Source organism: Mustela nivalis, assembly GCF_964662115.1.
Source record: "Mustela nivalis genome assembly, chromosome: 10".
Lineage (NCBI taxonomy): Eukaryota > Metazoa > Chordata > Mammalia > Carnivora > Mustelidae > Mustela > Mustela nivalis.
In genome coordinates this window covers 36028353-36046884 of record NC_139029.1, presented here as the reverse complement: position 1 = coordinate 36046884, position 18532 = coordinate 36028353, and the positions used below count along the sequence as shown (strand labels likewise).

Genomic DNA, 18532 nt, shown 5'->3' with positions numbered 1-18532 from the left:
AGAGAGCTGCAGCATGGCTGCCAGAAGAGACTGGCTATATGGAGCAGAGCATGGGAAATCCCGTGTGCATGGAGATTAATAGAAACAACAATGACCCCACTGGCAAGCTGTAAGAGAAGGCTGAGATCTAACTACTTGTTGGTACAGATAAAGATCCAAGGACCAGGTAGCCAGCGTTGGTTTTGATAAAGTTGTACTTACTCTAGTAGTCTGGAACATTATGTGGGTGTGTTAAGGGTGTAAATAAGTCCAGAAGAAACTGGAGAGGCCCTTAGGGAGCTGCTAGTCCATGGCTGAATGTGAGGCCTTGTGAAGGCACAAAGTAATATCCAGGGAAGGCTTGCAAAACAGATACACTTTGAATCTATATTCCAAGTCACACATAGATAGATCCATTGGCAAAAGATGGAACAAGCCTTTCTGACCAATTAGCTAGTCACCAACCTATGTTAACGCAGGGGCAGCCCCTAAGAGTACAAGCTTCAAAGTAGAAACAATCATTTTTTTAAAAAAAGAAAAGGAACAAGAGACATCAGAAACTATACAGGGCAAGGGAAACAGACTTCAGGCATTAGTCCAGGCAGGATACTAAACGAATAATCAAAAAACCCTGGTAAGGTCAAAATCCAGAGTTGTTGCAGTTTTTATCTAAAGTATCGTTTTCAATAAAAAATTGTGAAACACACAAGAAATAGGAAAATCTAACCCATACAACTGAAGAATGAATTACTATAAACTGTCTTTGAGAAGGCCTGGATATTGGATTTAGCAACTGTGTTCAAAGAACTAAAGGCGATCCTGTTTAATGAATTAAAGGCATATATAATGGGAGTGACTCTTCAAATAGAGAATATCGATAAAGAGATAAAAATTATTTCTTTCATGTTTTGCTTCAAAATTGTGCCTACGACTCCATGCTTGATCTTGTGATCTACATGTGCACTGTGGCTATCATCCATGGAGCAGAGCAGAGAGGCCGTGCTTTCTGTAGGAGGAGCAGAATGGGAAATTGTAGTACCTGTTACTGTACACGGCAGCCTGTACATGCTAGCTGTCCTAGGTCTTCTGACATCTTTGAGTATAAAATTCATTTGGAAGAAATCTCTTTTATCAAGGAGTTGTTAAGTAATCTTACTTAAAGTGCTTTGGGGTTTGGAGCCGGAGTTTGGGAAGAACTTTCTACCTGTGCTGACCTCCCTCTCTCTTATGTGCTACCTATATTTAAGGAAATTTTAGACCTTCATGGTGGTAGCCTTGCCAGTGCCCTGGGTCCTAGTGTGCTTTTTAGTACCCGCTCTGTATAGTTCAGATTTCTTCAGTTTTCAGGGTGTTTAAATTTCTCCATATTGTCGTGTACTTCTGGCATAACTGTCTTACTTGAACCTTGTTCCTAATTAAAGACCAGGCATGAGTGATCCTTCATATAGATGGGAGTTGGTCACAAAAAGAGAGAAGTAAGGATAAAAATAATTTTAAGTTCATCATTAAAATGTGAATTGGCCTGTTATGACTATTGTATGAAATTTTTAATCATATTCTTTTATGGAACTAGCTAGTGATATAAACTGTTTTCTATTTACTTATGCATATTTTTCAGGTTATTAAGAGTAGAAATATGTTTGATATAATGTTTTAATTGTGAAATTATTTGTAACTGAGTAATTTAAATTTTGACTCTTTACTTTTTTTATCTTTATAGATTCCAGTATAGTTAATATACAGTGTTATCTTAGTTTCAGGTGTACAATATAGTGATTCAGTAATTCTGTGCTTCAGCTGGTGCTCATCACAAGTGCATTCCATCATTCCCATCACCTATTTCACCTATCCCCCACCCTCCTCCCCTTCCATACCCAGCAGCTGAGTATTTTTGAATAACACAGGCTTGACTCTAGTTTTCATCTCTTCCCTATTGGTCACTATTTGATTAATCAGATGAATCTACTAAGATATAATAACAGCCAAAAGACTGCCTTTAATATTTAACAAATAGAAGAAAAAATCTAAATATTATACGGACTTAAAATCTCTTAAATAACTAAGAATAAACCTTCATTTTTAAGTGAGATAAATGTTTTTTGATTCTATTTTGAATTCACTGGATCTTGTGGTATTAACTCAAGTATCTTAAAATCCTTTTTCATTAAATACTTAAGGTTGAACTTTTCTTTTTAAATAAATTTTGTCTAGGGGCACCTGTGTGGCTCAGTGGGTTAAAGCCTCTGCCTTCAGCTCAGGTCATGATCCCAGGGTCCTGGGATTAAACCCCACATCAGGCTTTCTGCTCAGCAGGGAGCCTGCTTCCTCCTTTCTCTCTGCCTGCCTCTCTGCCTACTTGTGATCACTGTCTGTCAAATAAATAAATACAATCTTTTAAAAAAAAAGTTTAATTAAATTTTGTCTAAAAGGTATATTGATATTCAGAAATATTGGGGGTGCTGCATATTTTTGTGATTTTTCAAAGTGTCAAGATTGTAGCTTAGGAGTCTAGAAAACTCTCTGATGATTAAGACAGGGCAATGTTGTATTCATTTTTTAAAACAAAAATATGACCTTGGTAATTAGACTTAATATTGATGCCAGGACATGTCCAATGTTCCAACTTGTTGCCTGCTTAAAAAATACTACTGAGCAACCAGAATGGTTTTAGGACTACCAAATCTTGGCAGACTGATTTAATTCTTTAAATAGATCATGAGAAAGTAATACATTAAATACAACTTTCGGTAAGAATTGTGATTTTATGACATTCTCATGAACAACTAGGCAGTTATGGTCTGAACTAATGTTAGGTGGACTGCGGGCTGGATGATGACATGGAAGAGACTATTACAGCAATCCCGAGTTAGATTCAAGAGGCATAATAAGCAGTCGTTCATGATGATATGCTTGAACTGTAGTTGTCTGAGCTCTAGTGATAACTGCCATTAGGAATAAAAAATGCATTTATTATTTTATGTAACCAGGGCAAAACAGGAAAACCCTCCTGAAGTATCACAGCTGTGCTCTTCATTAAACCAGTTTTATGGGTAGTTATCTTTACTCCAAGTATGGGAGGGAAGTCAGAATAATAAAAATAAATGAGATGGTCTTTATGGGTTTACCCTGAATTCATGAAACTGGATGGAGGACTTAAAATATCAGTTTAAAATACTATTTTTTTGTGATTAAATAAAGATCTCTTGCCCCCTATATACATATTACTAAAAATAATGCTTGAGACTGAGGAGATTTTGGAGTAATCTTGATTCAGTCACCCACTCAGTAGAAATCCCTTCTGTGTCCTCCCATTGTAGGCTCATTATTCACTCCAAGATAAAATTATTTGACTTCTAACAGTTAAATCTTACTTTATTCTTACCTCTTCAGATGTACCTGGTATTTTATGATACTCCAAACTGTCTCATGCCTTGATTCTCTTACAATACAGTGCCCGGAATAACTTCTGTTTTCTTGTTTATGAAATGAACACCTACTTATTCTCTAGGACTAAGGTCAGGTTTTTCCCTCTTGTGAGATCCTTTCATGACCTCAATAGACTGTTAGGCATTTTCTCCCTTATCCTGCCACTTCCTCTCATGTATTTCATTTGAATTGGCAACATTTTTCTCACAGTAACTATTCTATCATGTGTCTGTCTTGTCTTCTGTTAAATGTGAGCTCTTCTTGAAGGCACAGATATGTTACTTATCTTTGTTTTTGACAGTCCATCAAAGTCTTTGACATGTAATAGTTCAATTTCAAAAAATTGTTCCATTATTAAAACTATGTTCTTTATTAATAATGATCAGTTACATTGCTAAAATTCCATCATTTAAGTAAACTTATATTTTGATTGTGGTATTTAATAACATGTCTAGATAAGGAATCAAGAAAGGAATTAATAACATTGAAAGCTCTTAGACTTTATTTGTTGTCAGTGGCTCATTTCTACACATTCTTAGTCATAGAAGAGGGGGGAAAAAGACCTATAAGTAACCAGTGTTCAGTAAATTTCTCTGAATGTACTTCTTTTACAGTTTACTATATAGTTTCTGCTAATGATAAAAGAAGATAAATGGCAAGATGCAATTTTTTCCCTAAACTTTTTTGTTCCTATAGAAAACAAAGTCTCAGGGGACCTGGGTGGCTCAGTCAGTTAAGTGGCTGCCTTCGGCTCAGGCCATGATCCCAGAGTCCTGGGATGGAGCCCCGTGTCGGGCTCCCTGCTCAGCGAAGAGCCTGCTTCTCCCTCTCCCTCTGCCTGGTGCTCTGCCTACTTGTGCTCTCTCTCTATCCCTCTGTCAAATAAATAAATAAAATCTTAAAAAAGAAAATAGAAAAGTCTCTAATTCAGTGCTTTCTAATGATAGTTCCTAGACCAGTGACATCAGCATTACCCTGGTATTTGGTATCTTTAAAAATACAAAATACTTTTCAGATTTTAATAAACTGTAACATATCCTCTTCCTGTTACATATTCTAAACCCCAAGACTTTTGAGTACTTCCATTCCTACTTTTCATCCATTCATCCATCCATACATCCACCCACCTATATGTCCATCCATTCCAATGCCTCTAAACATACATCACATCCTTAAAAATATTCCGTATTTTGTGAATCAAAGTTTTGCTTGATAGGAACCTTTGTTGGGTATTATGGGAAAGATCTTATTCTTTTATTATATAAACATCTTTAATCATATTGACTCCTAAATCACAATTTTGAAATATAGAATGTCATCTTTGAAGTCACTTTCAGCTCTGATTTTTTTTTTTTAGTACAAATGGCCAGTAGCCAATTTTATAATCCTCATGGCCTTTTAATTATTTATTTCAATTAATAGTTTGGGGATAGCATATTCATCTTCCCTTCTGACCTTCTTTTCAATGAGTATTGAGGTATTTTGAGATATTTTGTCTGAAGACTATGTATAGAGTAGTATATGCTTGGCCTTCATTTGGCATAGGAAACCCTGATGTAATTAACATCAGGGTTTCAAGTGAGTTCATTCTTTTCGAAGCAAAAAATTAGTAATGTCCTTTGTCTCCTAGTTCATGCTAAACTTTCCAAAGACCTTTCTCTTCTTTGCATATATGCTAGGCCTTATCAACACCTAGGAATTGAAGCTGTGCAGTTCTTGGATATTATCCTGGTCTGTTCTTTTTTCTCTTTTTCTCTTAATAGCATTATCATAATTAAATACAGGGCTCTCTACTTAAGTAGCAAGAGTAAATTAAAACAAAATGTACCACATTAATAAAATACTATCCCCATTTTGAAAGTAACCGTTTGATAGTATGTAGTACTGATGCAGTATTTTGTAGAATATAGTAGGAATTCACTAAAAGGCTTTGAATTAATGAATGCTGAAGATACTCTTGGTAAAATAGAGGACTATAATTTTTAAAAGCCTATTACTATAATAAAGCTTTTTAGAGTCACTTACACATATTAAACTTACTAATATATTCAGTAATGAAAATCAGAATTGACTCAATATGTTCACAGTTCATTAGAGATTTAATGCTTTCATGTCTGGAAGTAAATATCTTTTTTAGGATTATGGTACTGCACCTATCTGTGGACCATATTAGAACCTGTTCTGTGTTCACATCTCTGTTTTGAAATTCAGACTTCCAGGCCAAACTAATTCCTAAATTCTCTCCAGAGAATTACAATATTCTTTATTAAATTGAAGAACTTTGCAATTTTAAATAGCAATAAACTCACTGCCAAATTTTACAAGCTCTAAAAGCATCAGGATGTATATTTTGGCCACTTTAGCTCTTCTTTACAGAACCTTATCAGGTTTACATTTGCTTCTAAAAAGCTTTCTGAATTTTATTTATTCATTGCAAGCCACAGAGGTGATACTTTACGGCAGCTTTGAGACATGAAAAAAAAATGTATTGTCTAATGAAACCAAAGCAGTAACAAATCTATGCCAGGTAACATTAATTATAGTAATTGATGATAGAGGTGGTAATTTGGTTTACAATCTCAGAAAAAATCTACACAATGTTGTTTAAGGTTAGCAGCTATGCTGCTACTTTACCTCTCTGAGTGTGGGGTAGAGGTGTATGTTAGAAATTCAGACTTCTGTTCAGTAGTTTATCATAGTAGAACTAGCCTGGCAACTAAACAAAATGTAGAATTCAAAAAAGAACATTGTTAGCTGGCCATCAGCATGTAGTAAAGTCAATGATTGTGGAAAAAGAGATAAGGACAAACCTGTGTTTTGTGAAATTTTAATTAGTTCATGACTTATTGCAAAACAATACAACAAATAAAAACAACCAACCAAGCAAAACACAACACTGTGGGATTCCTAAAGTAGTATGAGGGAACACAGGCAAATGCCTGGGCTGGTAGATATGGTTGCAGAGGCAAAAAAGATGTAGAAATGTTTCTGTTAATACATTTGTGGGTGTATGATTCCCCTATCATTTGATTCATACGGCAAAAAAAAAAAAAAAAAAAAAAAAAAATGACAATAGGAGTGAAGCTTGGTGAAAAAATATCTATGAAATCAGAAATTATATTCAGTGGCTAGACTATTTCTTCAGCAAAGCTAATGAAAGAAATGTTACTATATCAAAGCAAGAACACTAAGTCTTAGCTAAGGCCCTTTGAATAATTTTAAATATTATACTGACATTATTAGAAATTGTCTTAGTTATCCCTCCTTAACTGAATGGACAAGATAGAAGTAATGATAGTCATGTTTTAAAACACCTTTGTTATCCCAGAGACTCTATCATTTTCAAAATTTTCCAGTGTGAAAGAGGCAGCACCCAAGTGTGAAGAAAGTATGATAGGATCTAGTAAATCTAACTAAAAAATATGAGGTAAAATTTCATTTTAGCAAGGTCTACAGGGGTAGAGAGACCTATTGTCATGGTTCACAGAAGTGACTTTTTAAAAACATATCACATATATTACTTGTAAAAGGGGAATATATTTAAGGTTTGTGCATCCTAAGTAATAATAATAGTGATAATATGATAAAGGAATACCCCTTTACTCACCATTCAGCTTCATAGAACATTAGCCATACCTCTAAAGCCACCTTATGCTCCTAGCCAATTTCATCTCTTTCCATAGAGATAGCTATTGTTACAGCTTTTCCATTGTTTTTTCTTTGTAGTTATACCACACATGAATCTATCCTTCAGCAATAAGTTGTTTAATTTTCCTTGTTTTAGACTTTATATAAATGTAAGAATAACTGTGTACTGTTTAGAATTTTTCTTTTTCACTCCATTTGCTTTTCAGTTTCACCTACATTGATGCATGTGGCTATAGATCATTAATTTTCCCTGCTTCATATCATTATAGGCACATACCATTTTATCCATATCTGATCTAATGTAGATGGATATTTAGGTAGCTTCCAGTCCTTAGCTTTTTTACAGAGTGTTATTATGAACATGTCTGTACATGTCTCCTGGTACACAAGTGCGAGAATTTTACTTCGTTACCCGGGAGTGGGATTACTGGCTTGAAACTGCCTATCCAACCTTATTGGGTCATGCCAAACTCTTCCAAAATGAGTGTCTAAATGTTCTCATGACTTTACGTCCTCATGGACCACCATGTCAGGCTCCAAGAATGATAACCCAAACTACTCCATGCCTTTTTTCATGGTGTCTTTTATTGTGTTCAGGTGTTAGATTGACTTCAGGTCAAATAGCAAAGTCTTCTTATAGATACACAGCGCTGAGAGTTCCTGTTTCACAATTGACAATAGAGGTAACATCATTGGACTGAGAAGTAAAGGAAGAAATTGTGTGTTGGAAGTGAGATTCCAAATGCATGAATAAAATATATGTGACATTTAATAAACAGAACATACAGTTTTATAGGGTACAAACTTCATAATCTCTATCATGCCTGAGAGTTTTATCTATAACAAGTAATTAATTTCTTGAAGTCAATTATTTATTTAAAAAAAACCTCAGTCCTTGAAAAAGTCAACATTTTGTTTCTGGCAAATATGTTAAGCCCAGAACTTAATATTTATGATAGTAAACTTTTAACCTTGGTATGTTTTTAAAAGTACTATCAAACTTTCAAAAGGAGTTGCCTTTTCTTATTACCATTATAATTAACTTAGTCCTGGTCTATTTCATAGCTTCCTATCTATTCTCTCTTTTTTCTTCAAGACCCTCAAAACTGGATCCCTATCACTTCAAATACACTTTTTGGCCTTGTTTTCCATTTTCTAGAAGTTGTTCATATTCAGGCTAATTTCCTGCTCCTCCTTGAGGACAATAGCAGTGTGCCATAGTGGAAGGGGCCTTAAGACCACAGATGTGGTATCTCTTTCTGTTCTGCCAGTCACTAGTTGGGTGGCCATAGGCAAGTCCCTTGACTGAGCTTCAGTTTCCACAGCTACCAACTTCAGAGTGTCCTCAGATTTTTAGGTAAATATGGAGTACCTAGTTGTTTAGTGCCTAGTGGTTAATAATGTCTATGTGCAGAGTAAACACTATACTATACATTTTACACATATTATCTTTGATTTTTTTAAAAATTTTATTTATTTATTTGACAGAGAGAGAGAGAGCAAGAGAGGAAACACAAGGAGGGGGAGTGGGAGAGGGAGAAGTAGTCTTCCCGCTGCTGGGATCATGACCTGAGCCAAAGGCCGCTGCTTAACCGATTGAGCCACCCAGGTGCCCCTTGTCTTTGATTTTTAAACAACACTGAAGAAAATACAGTAAAGGAAGCTGAGACTTGGGATGACTAAATAAATTGCCCCAGGGTCCATAGCTTATAAGAGCTGTTACCCGATTTCAGGTCTGCCTAACTGGGGAAGCCGGAAGCTCTCAAGACTGGCCTTCCCACAGCGTCTGCACCCTGATTTCACCACATCACACGCATCTCCCTTCTCAGCATTCTTCGTAACTCTCTCAGGCACAATTTTCACTTTAGTGTTTTGTAATAGTTTCATACAAGCAGGGTCACTCTTTGAAGGCACAGACCTCATTGTCTTTTATTTCTTGCAACCCAGAGTATCACACACTCATAAAGTACTCAGTAAATATTTGAATTATATAATACTACCTCTCATTGAGTTTCACCAGTTTTAATATTTTATATCCTTTTTTATAGCTCATTTCAGCGGCCACGTGGCACTCTCCATTTGGATGATGGTGAATACTGGTCTAACAGGGCAGCCTCTTATAAAGGGAAATCCCACCGACCCATCTTTGAGAACAGCATGGACAAGATATACAGGAATTTGTACAAAAAGGCCTGTAGTTCTGTTTCTCATACACAGGAAAGCTTCTGAGACCATCCATGATAAACTGTATGGGTGTCTGTGTCAACTTCTCAATGAAAACGTTTGATGTGATCAATATCTGTATTCTTTTTTTTTTTTAAACAGGTGGTTCTGAATAGTTAGATGTGAATAAGTTTATTGCTTCAAATGGTCAATTATCACAGGCAGTCCTTTTATTTTTAATCACAGAAGAGAGTGCTCTGTTCTAAAAGTCAAAGGTCTGCACCGTAATCACAGCTTCCAATCTCTGATTATGAGAAGAATGTTCTGCCACATATAGCTCATATCTTCATCTACAAATCCAAGAATAGATTCTCTCTAGAAATGGTCTGCCTTAATCACCTTGTGATTTTCTTTTCATCTGCTTGATTGGTTATCTTGTCTAAGATTAATATGGACTCCTTTTTCTTGGAAATAAGCAAAAAAGATATACTATACAGAAATTAGTTTCCTAAGTTTAAAACCCGTATTTTACTAGTATTTCCTACTTAGTTCTCCTCCCCAAAAAAGGCTCCTTGTACTTCTTAGCTAATAAGAAATAGGGTTTTTTTTAAGTTTATATAATCATTCACTTCCTCTTCTTTAAAAGAACTAAGTTACCTACAATACGGTCAGCTAGAAATAGCAGTGGCCATGTGTGACCCAAAATGTGAATAACTGATTTTTAAAAATAGAGTTCTTTGCATGATTTTCTTTTAAGGTCCTATCTCTTGGTGCAACCAGATTCAGAAAATAGCTTTTGTTAGCACGTAGAAACTCAGAAAGAATAAAGGGATTATATTGTATTTTAAAACTCTTTAGAGTTTTCATAGGTACTAAGTGACCCAGGAAAGTAGTATCTTTACCTAAAGGACACTTTAAACCATAAAGGGGAGTAAAATATTATACAGAATGCTTTGTACTGGAAAATCCGGTAGTTGATAAAATTAGCTCCTCTCTACCTGCCTTATCCACCCCTGTGAGGCCAGTGAGTCTTTGAAGATATGAAGAAATCGGTCACCTCGTATTTATCAGAGTAAGTGGAGGGAAAGTAGAGAATAGAAAATAAGTAAACTTGGCTGACAAGCTCGAAGAGTTGACTATACAGTACTGTTCTCTCACTGACTCTAACTATGGTTGGTTTTACAGTTATGATTTAAAAAAGAAAAAACTTGAACTCCATTTAAGTTGAAATTAACATGTAAAATTGAGTGATTTGTTTTGTATTAGGAGAAAATATATAATATTTGTTATATAATAATAGGATTTTTAAACTTCATGTTTAGAGTGTTCTGACATGGCAATCAGTGATGTATGGGAAAGTATGCCAGAGAAAGGGGCCAGGAGGCCTAGGCTTTATTCCATCCTGCCATTCTCCTGCTGAGTCTCTTTAATTCTCTTGGCCCAACTCTCCTCAGCTATCAAATGAAGAGAATGAAGCAGATCAGCATTTCTTGAACTGTTTTCCATGGACTTCTAGTCTAAGAGATGGCTGTAGGCATGTAGATACAGGTGTTTCATTAGTCATATAAGCTGAGGAGACTCTCTACACTAGATTCACACTCCCCAACTTAAAGAGTCATAGGTAGGAAGGCAGGAGTGAAAGGCAGTGCTATCGATACTGGAACAGCCGTTCCAGACAGAGCTGTCCAGGCAAACTAGCAAGTATGGCTGATAGAGTAAACACTGGCCTGTTGGAGGCACTAAAATATCCTGGCATAACCCTCTCTCATTCTAGCATCTGGTCTGGAGTCTGACACATAATTAGTTCTCATTAAATATTTTTTGAATTAGCCCAGAATTTCCTAAGTGAGCATGTAGCAATATTTGTCATGATGGCGATCCTTCCCCACCCACCCCACCCCCTCAGCTCCCCACACTCCCTTTAAATTATGCCGTCCTCAGGTCCATGTAGACACTGTCAGGGAAGTAGTACACCACACAATCACAGTTACCCCTGGCTGTAAGTTGTAGGATGGCGTTTTGTACAATGAGCTTTTGAAGGTCAGCAATGACTAATCCTTTTTTTTTTTAAACAAAAAATACCATCAGTGAAACTTAATATGTTTTGATTTTGTTTTTGTTTTACATGTGGAAACAAATGAAAAACTCTTCCATTTAAAAGGTCCTGCTTGGTGAAAAGAACAAATACGAACTTCAAAGAAAATTTCACTTTCATAGAAAATCTCCCAAGTGAATAACTACATCAAAAGTTACCTATTACACCTATTTCTGCCATCGGCTATAGAAAGACCACAAAAAATTAGGTCTCAAAGGGGAACTTGAGAATATGATATTCTGAAAGGTATTCTCCTGTGGATTACATTTGATTTCTCTCTGAAGGATCAGATGAAGAAAATTTCCAGATATATCTAGTGTCTTAGCTAAGTATCTATTTCTATTTCCTGGGGAAGGAGTGGTCTTTGTTGCTCTCCCTATTACTATGAATTCTTATGTTAAATTATTGTTAAGGAGTAAAACCTTTAAATACTAATAGTTGTCTTTTCTCATTGTAAGAAGCAGAAAGATGCATTATTTCCTTAGCCTTTTAAAAATATTTCTTATAATCTAGTAATAGTCATTGGATTTAATATGAAAGATAAATTGATCTTACTTCTTCCTTTTAAGGTATTTTTGTCCTTTAAATAAAAAGAAAAAAACCCCTGGGAATTTCAGGAAGAAAGATGTCAATTCAACTTAGAAAAAAGATTTGTGATTTGACAGAGTGAAGTCTTCATGGTCCCACTATTAGCTATACAATCTTGTTCAAGTCATTTATCCTTCTTGGAGCTAAGTTTTCTTATCTATAAGGTGATGAAGGGGTTAATTTAGAAGAGGCTTTTAATGTTCCAATATTGCTGTAATTGTGTAATTGATTAACATGGAAGATAAATAAGTTCTAGGCTGCAGAGTTGTATTGTAACTTCAAAGATTAATCCCCTGATTAAAAATCTGGAGCAGATAGAGCATCCTTCTTGTGTTCATTTTCCAATAGTAGCTTTATTGAGATATAACTCATATACTGTAAGGTTTACCCTTTAAAAGTATACATCTGCATGGTTTTTAGTATATTCATAGAGTTGTATGGCTATAACCACTAGCTAATTATAAAATTTTTGATGACCCCAGAAAGAAATCCTGAACCCATCAGCAATCACTCTCCATTCCCTTCTGCCCTCCCCTCTGGCAAACAGTAATCTGCTTTCTGTCTCTGTGCCTGTTCTGGCATTTCATATAAATGGACTCATATGTGACCTTTTGTGTAGCATAATGTTTTTCATAGTTCATCTGGGTTGTAATGCACATCAGTACTTTATTCCTTTGGTGATTAAGTAACAGTCTTAATGTGGGTGCACAACCCTCAGTTGATGAGCATTTATATTATTCCCACTATGGGGATATTATGAAGAGCACTGGGGCATGAAATTTGTGCATGAGTTTTTGTGAGAACATATCTTTTCATTTCTCTCAAGTGTAAACGTAGAAGTGGAATTGCTGAGTCATACGGAAACACCGTGTTTGACATTTTGAGGAACAGCCCAACTGTGTTCCAAAGGGACTCCACTATTTTACAATTTTTGTGTTTTCCTAATTTTACCTTAGGATCTTGGGCTCGTTACACATTTAAGCATCATCCACCCATTCATCACATGTTTACTGAGCACTGTGTTAGTTGTAGAGTGTATCAGTTTTTACACATACAAGTGTGTGCATACCTGCACGTGTGAAGAGTCTGCTGAAAAAACAACATTGTATTCCAACATTTATAGTGGTTGGTAACCTCTACAATGGAAGACTACAGGAATGGGGATATAATACAAGAATGGGGACACAAGGCATTCTAGCTTGAAACAGAACTTGCAAAAGCATAAAAATGGGGGAGAGCATGGTTGAGCATGGTTGTTCAGGAAACTCCACGTGCTGTCACGTGACCTTTGGGAAGACGGGTTGAGCACAATAAAAGAAGGGCAAAGAGAATGATAGGCCTGGAACAGCACTGGAAGAAGTGACCTTTGAGCCGGACATTGGAAGATGGGGATGATTTTTGAGGAAAGGAAACCAAGATGGAATAAACTAAATATTGATCAGGTTTTATTATGAGGGGAGAAGTGGGATAGAAGGAAATATTTAGTAATCAGTTAAAAATTAAAGATCTAGAACTTAGGAGAATTCAGAAGTAGAGAATGGATTTTGAAATCAGATAAAATAATGAAGTGAGAGAAAAGCAAATGAAAGCTGTCTTTTGTTCTTGTCCTAATTGGTACAGGACTATTATAGGTGCCCTGACGGAAGGAACCTCAAGCAATTGCATGTTTTGCTTATTGTGGAGGCTCTGGTGGCTAGCATGTTAGAGGGCCACTCTTTTAGAAATTAGGAATAATAATGGAATTATATTTTTATTATAATTAGGGAAATAGCTAGAAATTCATGTACAAAATGAAGAGGTAAAAGAGGAAACCCAATTTTTTGTTATGAGTTATTATATTATTTATCTCTGAGTGATGCATTTAGTTAGGTAATATAAAATTTCTTAGACAACCAGAACTGGTGAATATTCATCCGTTCAAAAATATTATCAAAGGTCTTCTCTGCTCTAGGCAATCTGCACAGCACTGACTCAGCATCCAAAGATCAAAAACATAGTTTTTGACCTGAGTTCATGGGGGGAGACTGACATTAATTTACTTATTATATTGAGAGAAGTACTGTAATCAATGATAGAAATGCTATAAAGATGAAAAGGAAGTCCTAATTAATTCTTAAAGGTGTCATATACTTCAGGAATTAGTAACTAATGATAATTGAAATTAGCTGGTATTCTACTAGATGGTCTGGATAGTATAGGCCTTAGAAAATCACTAAGACTTTTATTAAAGTAGGAAGGAAATAACCCAACACAGAACAGATATGAGCATATATACTGCTACACTTACCTTGTTCTTTATAGGTTAATATTAAGTCCTTATTCTCTTTACTAAAAATAACTCTACTTTTGAGGGGAAAAATGTGTGTTGCGTATAAGAGATTCAAGAAAGTACATTTTGCTCTATTTCTATAGATCACCTCCACAAAAGTACTGAACATGAATTAGTAAAATAAATCAGGACTCGAACTCAGGGAGCTCATTTTGACTATTGATGGAGGATCAGACAAGCAATGCTAATATAGTGTCCAAGGATTTCCTTATTTTTAGTCTTATGCTTTATGTAGTTTTCTCTAGTTCAGGAGTATTTCCTCATCTTTGTGTTTCCAGCACTACAATCTGAGCATACCTTTATTATAGTACTTAAACTGAATTACAAATGCCTTTCTTGTATGCCTTTTTCTATTGGTCTAGGGCCCTGTTTACTTTTGTATCTGTGGCACAGAGTAGTTGTACAAGGTTTGTTGAATGACTGCATGAAAGAAAAAATACATAAAGGGCCACTAAAAATGATACAAAGCCCAGCTACCTGGACAGAAGGAATAAGAAGACCTGATAGGACTTGCTTTCAGCTAGTTTATCCACACCAGTAGCCAAAAGAGAAAACAAAGGAAGAAAGAAAAATCCTAGTTGAACCATGGTCCTCAAGAAGAAAGAAATGGTTCATCAGTTGAGTTAGTGTTTATGTAGTGCAATCTATTTTTCAAAAAAGTACTCTCAAATTAAGAAAAAATAAATTATACGATGGCCTTTTTGTTTGGCTGTTACTTGACTAAGCAACTGAAATGTACAGCATTCAGGTGCCAAGGGCCAGGTCCTACTCAGCTGCTGCAAGGGGTGATAAGTACAGAGTTAGGCAGTGGACCAAGCAATTGCCTGCAATTGTTTCCAGCACCTTCTATTCCAATGGAGTTTAATTAAATCCCTTCTATGAAATGCAAATTACATGGTTCCCAAGAAGAGCCTTAAATGTTCTTTCCCAATGTCTTATGTTTTATCATTCACGCAGAGGCAAATGTTTGACTGAACGATTGAATAATTTTCCATCTTCCAGCCTTCAGATGTAACTAAGGTACTCAATCTAGAAACTGTGGCTCTCTAGATTAAGAGTTGGTATATTAAGGCATTTAAATGAATATTTAATCTTCTGGGGGAGGGGCCTGTTGTAAGCAAAACTGTCTCAATGAAATAGTTTTTTTAAGCTAATATCTTGAACCTTAGTATGTTGCATTCAAGTTATGCTAAATCAAGTAAATGAACCTGATGGAAGAGAATGCATTCTGCTCTAATTTGTACTATATCAATGTTTGCAGTATATTGGGGGAGCAGTTAGTAAGGGTAATTTTTTGGTTTTTTAAATTCTCATCCTCATCTAAGCATCATCTTTAAAATTCTTAAAACAAGGGAATTAAAGTCATACTTATGTAAGGACACCATCTGTACTTGATGATATACATACGTTATATTATTTGATCTTCCCAACAGCCTTGTGAGCTAGGGTAGGTATAAGTAATCTCAGTTTTAAAGACCAGATAACCAAGGATCAAACTGCTATGATTGGCTAGTGATAAATACAGTCAGTATATGGTAAAGCTCAGATTTGAATCTAAACCCAATTCTTCCTCTCAACAAGTAAGTGGTTACAAAAACTCAGCTTGTTACAGTTAACATTTTTAAATGGTGGGGCTAGTTCTTCAGAGAACTGCTATAGATTACGACCCCAATTTAATTAACATTAATGTAGTAAAACCTTGGGCAAATTTCCAACATCCAAACACTAATAATGAATAGAGATCATTTCATAAACTAAGGTAGAAGTTGGTGGAAGTATATGAAAGGAACATCACTGAAGATTTATTTTAACCTGAAATTTCATGGTAACCAGAAATGATGTATGGGATAGTTCCAGGTAAAAAGACAATGTGCTTTCTGTGGAGCACTAGTTACCCTCTTTGAGTAAGTACACATTCAAGCGTCACTAACATTTCTCTTTTTAAAAACAGCTTTATTGATGTATAATTGGTATACAAAGAACTGTATCTATTTAATATGTAGAGTTTGATAAGTTTGTACCTATGCAAACACCTATGAAACTGTCAACACAATCAAGGTAATAGTCATGTTCAACACATTCCAGTTTACTTGTGTCCCTTTCTTTATGTATTAAATATAGACACCATGCCATACAGTAGTTCTCTAGAACTTACTCATCTTTGAGAACTAAAACTTTGTTATTACTAACAAAGATGTTATCAGATATCTGGTTTGCCAATATTTTCTCCCATTCTATAGGTTGTCTTTTTCATTCTGTTGATTGTTTCCTTTCCCATGCAGACAACTTTTTAATTTGATATGGTTCCATTTGTCTATTTTTACTTTTGTTTCCTTTGCTTTTGGTGTCTTACCTAAGAAATCATTGCCAAGATCAATGTCAAGAAGGGTTTTCCCTGTTTTCTATTAGGAATTTTATAGTTTCAGGTCTTAGGTTTAAATCTTTGATCCACCTTTTTTGTATGTGTGGTATAAGGTTGGAACTTCCTTCATTTCTGCATATGGATGCTCAGTTTTTTCAGCACCACTTACTGAAGAAACTGTCCTTTCCCATTGTGTGTTCTTGGCAGGAGGGTGCCAAGAACAGTTGACTATATATGTGTTGCTTTATGTCTGGACTCTGTCTCATTGCTATACTCTTTCTTTATATCAGTGTCATACTATTTTAATTACTGTAGTTTTGTAATTCAGTTTGAAATCAGGAAGTATGATGCCTCCAGCTTCTTTGTTCTTTCCTAGATCACTTCAGCTATTCTGGGTCTAAAGGTTCCGTATGAATTTTATGATTGTTATGTTATTCTATTTCTGTTTAAAAAAAAAAAAAAGTGCCATTAAGATTTTCATGGGCATAGAGATAAATTTGTAAATCACTTTAACAAGTCACATGGTAGCCAAATAAATACACACACGCACACAAACACTCACACAACATACAGAAGATACACAAAATAAAAAGAGGAATAAAGCATATCCCTACCAAAAATCAATAAAACACAAAGGAAGACAACAGAGGAATAAAGGAACAAAGAACTACAATATGGAAAACAAAATGTCAAAGTAAGGCCGTTCCTATCAGTAATTACCTTAAATGTAAATGGATTAAACTCTTCAGTCAAAAGACATAGAGTGGCTGTATGGATAATACAAACCCAACTATATGCTATCTACAAGAGACCCACTTTATATTTCTTTATATTTAAGGACACACACAGGCTAAAAGTGAAGGAATGGAAAAATGGTATTCCAAGCAAATACTAAATAAAATAGAGTATAGTGGCTCTATTAATATCAGAAAAAAAATGGGCTTAAAGTTAAAAACTGTCATGAGCATCACTGTATTTCTGTTGCATTAGTTTAAAGATGTTTAGTGTATGATATAATTCAGAAATAAGGTGAGAGGAAACCTTTAATGTCTTTGAACATGTAATAGAATTGAGAATAAGTGTATTCTATTGGAGACTTTTAACAATGAAACACGTTATTCACTAGAGTTTTTGTGTGTGTTTTAGTAAAATTAGTGATCAAAGGAAGGAACAAAGGAAGAATTTACATATATATATATATATATATATATATATATATATATATATATATAGCTTTTCAGAAAGTCCTTCCAAGAGACTGACAGCAACATTGCATAGTAGAAAAAATACTTCCTCCACAACTTTTCTGAACCTCATTTTTTTTTCTACCTGTGAAATAATAAATACTGCCCTACATTATTCAGAGAAGTGTTAGAATTAAATAGGAAAAATAAGTGTGGACATTCTTTGGCATATATGAAGTGCTATCATAATTGCTTTTTGAAAATGATCTGGGAAAATGAATTTGCAATTTCAAAAATATTCCATCTAGTACAATAGCAATGCTATTGGTTTTAAAGTTGAACAAACCTCAGATTTCTTTCTCTGATTTTGTAACCTCTGTGTTACTTAACCTCTCTGAACTTGTATTCTCACTTGTAAAATGGAAGATATTTTCATAGGGTTATGACATTTATTTAAAAAGAAAAACATTTTTTTAAGTAATCTCCATGCCTAAGTGGGGCTCAAAATCACAACCCCCAGATCAAGTCGCATGCTCTACTGACTGAGCCAGTCATGTGCCCCCAGTTGTTATGACAATTTAAAGAGTTAATTCATGTAGAGCACCCCATACAATGCATGGTGATCAATAAAGGTAACTGTAATAAATGAAATTCCAAACCAATATAAAAGTAGTATTTTGAAAAATCTTAATCTGATTGGAGAGCAAAAAGTGGAATATGAGCTATGTGAATAAATGTAAAAATATTCAAAATTATTT

At 35.0% G+C, this 18532-nt stretch overlaps 1 protein-coding gene and 1 long non-coding RNA gene across 6 annotated transcripts in view; one reads left to right on the top strand and one right to left on the bottom strand.

Moving 5' to 3' along the window:
• SPATA6 (spermatogenesis associated 6) overlaps window positions 1–12214 on the top strand; it is a 150539-nt gene extending 138325 nt beyond the window's left edge. For all 3 annotated transcript variants that reach the window (XM_082686348.1, XM_082686349.1, XM_082686350.1), the window contains one exon: window positions 9102–12214. In XM_082686348.1, the coding sequence (XP_082542474.1) occupies window positions 9102–9282 (181 nt within the window). In that variant the 3' untranslated portion in view covers window positions 9283–12214. The remainder of the gene's footprint in view (window positions 1–9101) is intronic.
• LOC309843112 overlaps window positions 1–18532 on the bottom strand; it is a 1054942-nt gene that overhangs the window by 872047 nt on the left and 164363 nt on the right. The window lies entirely within an intron of this gene.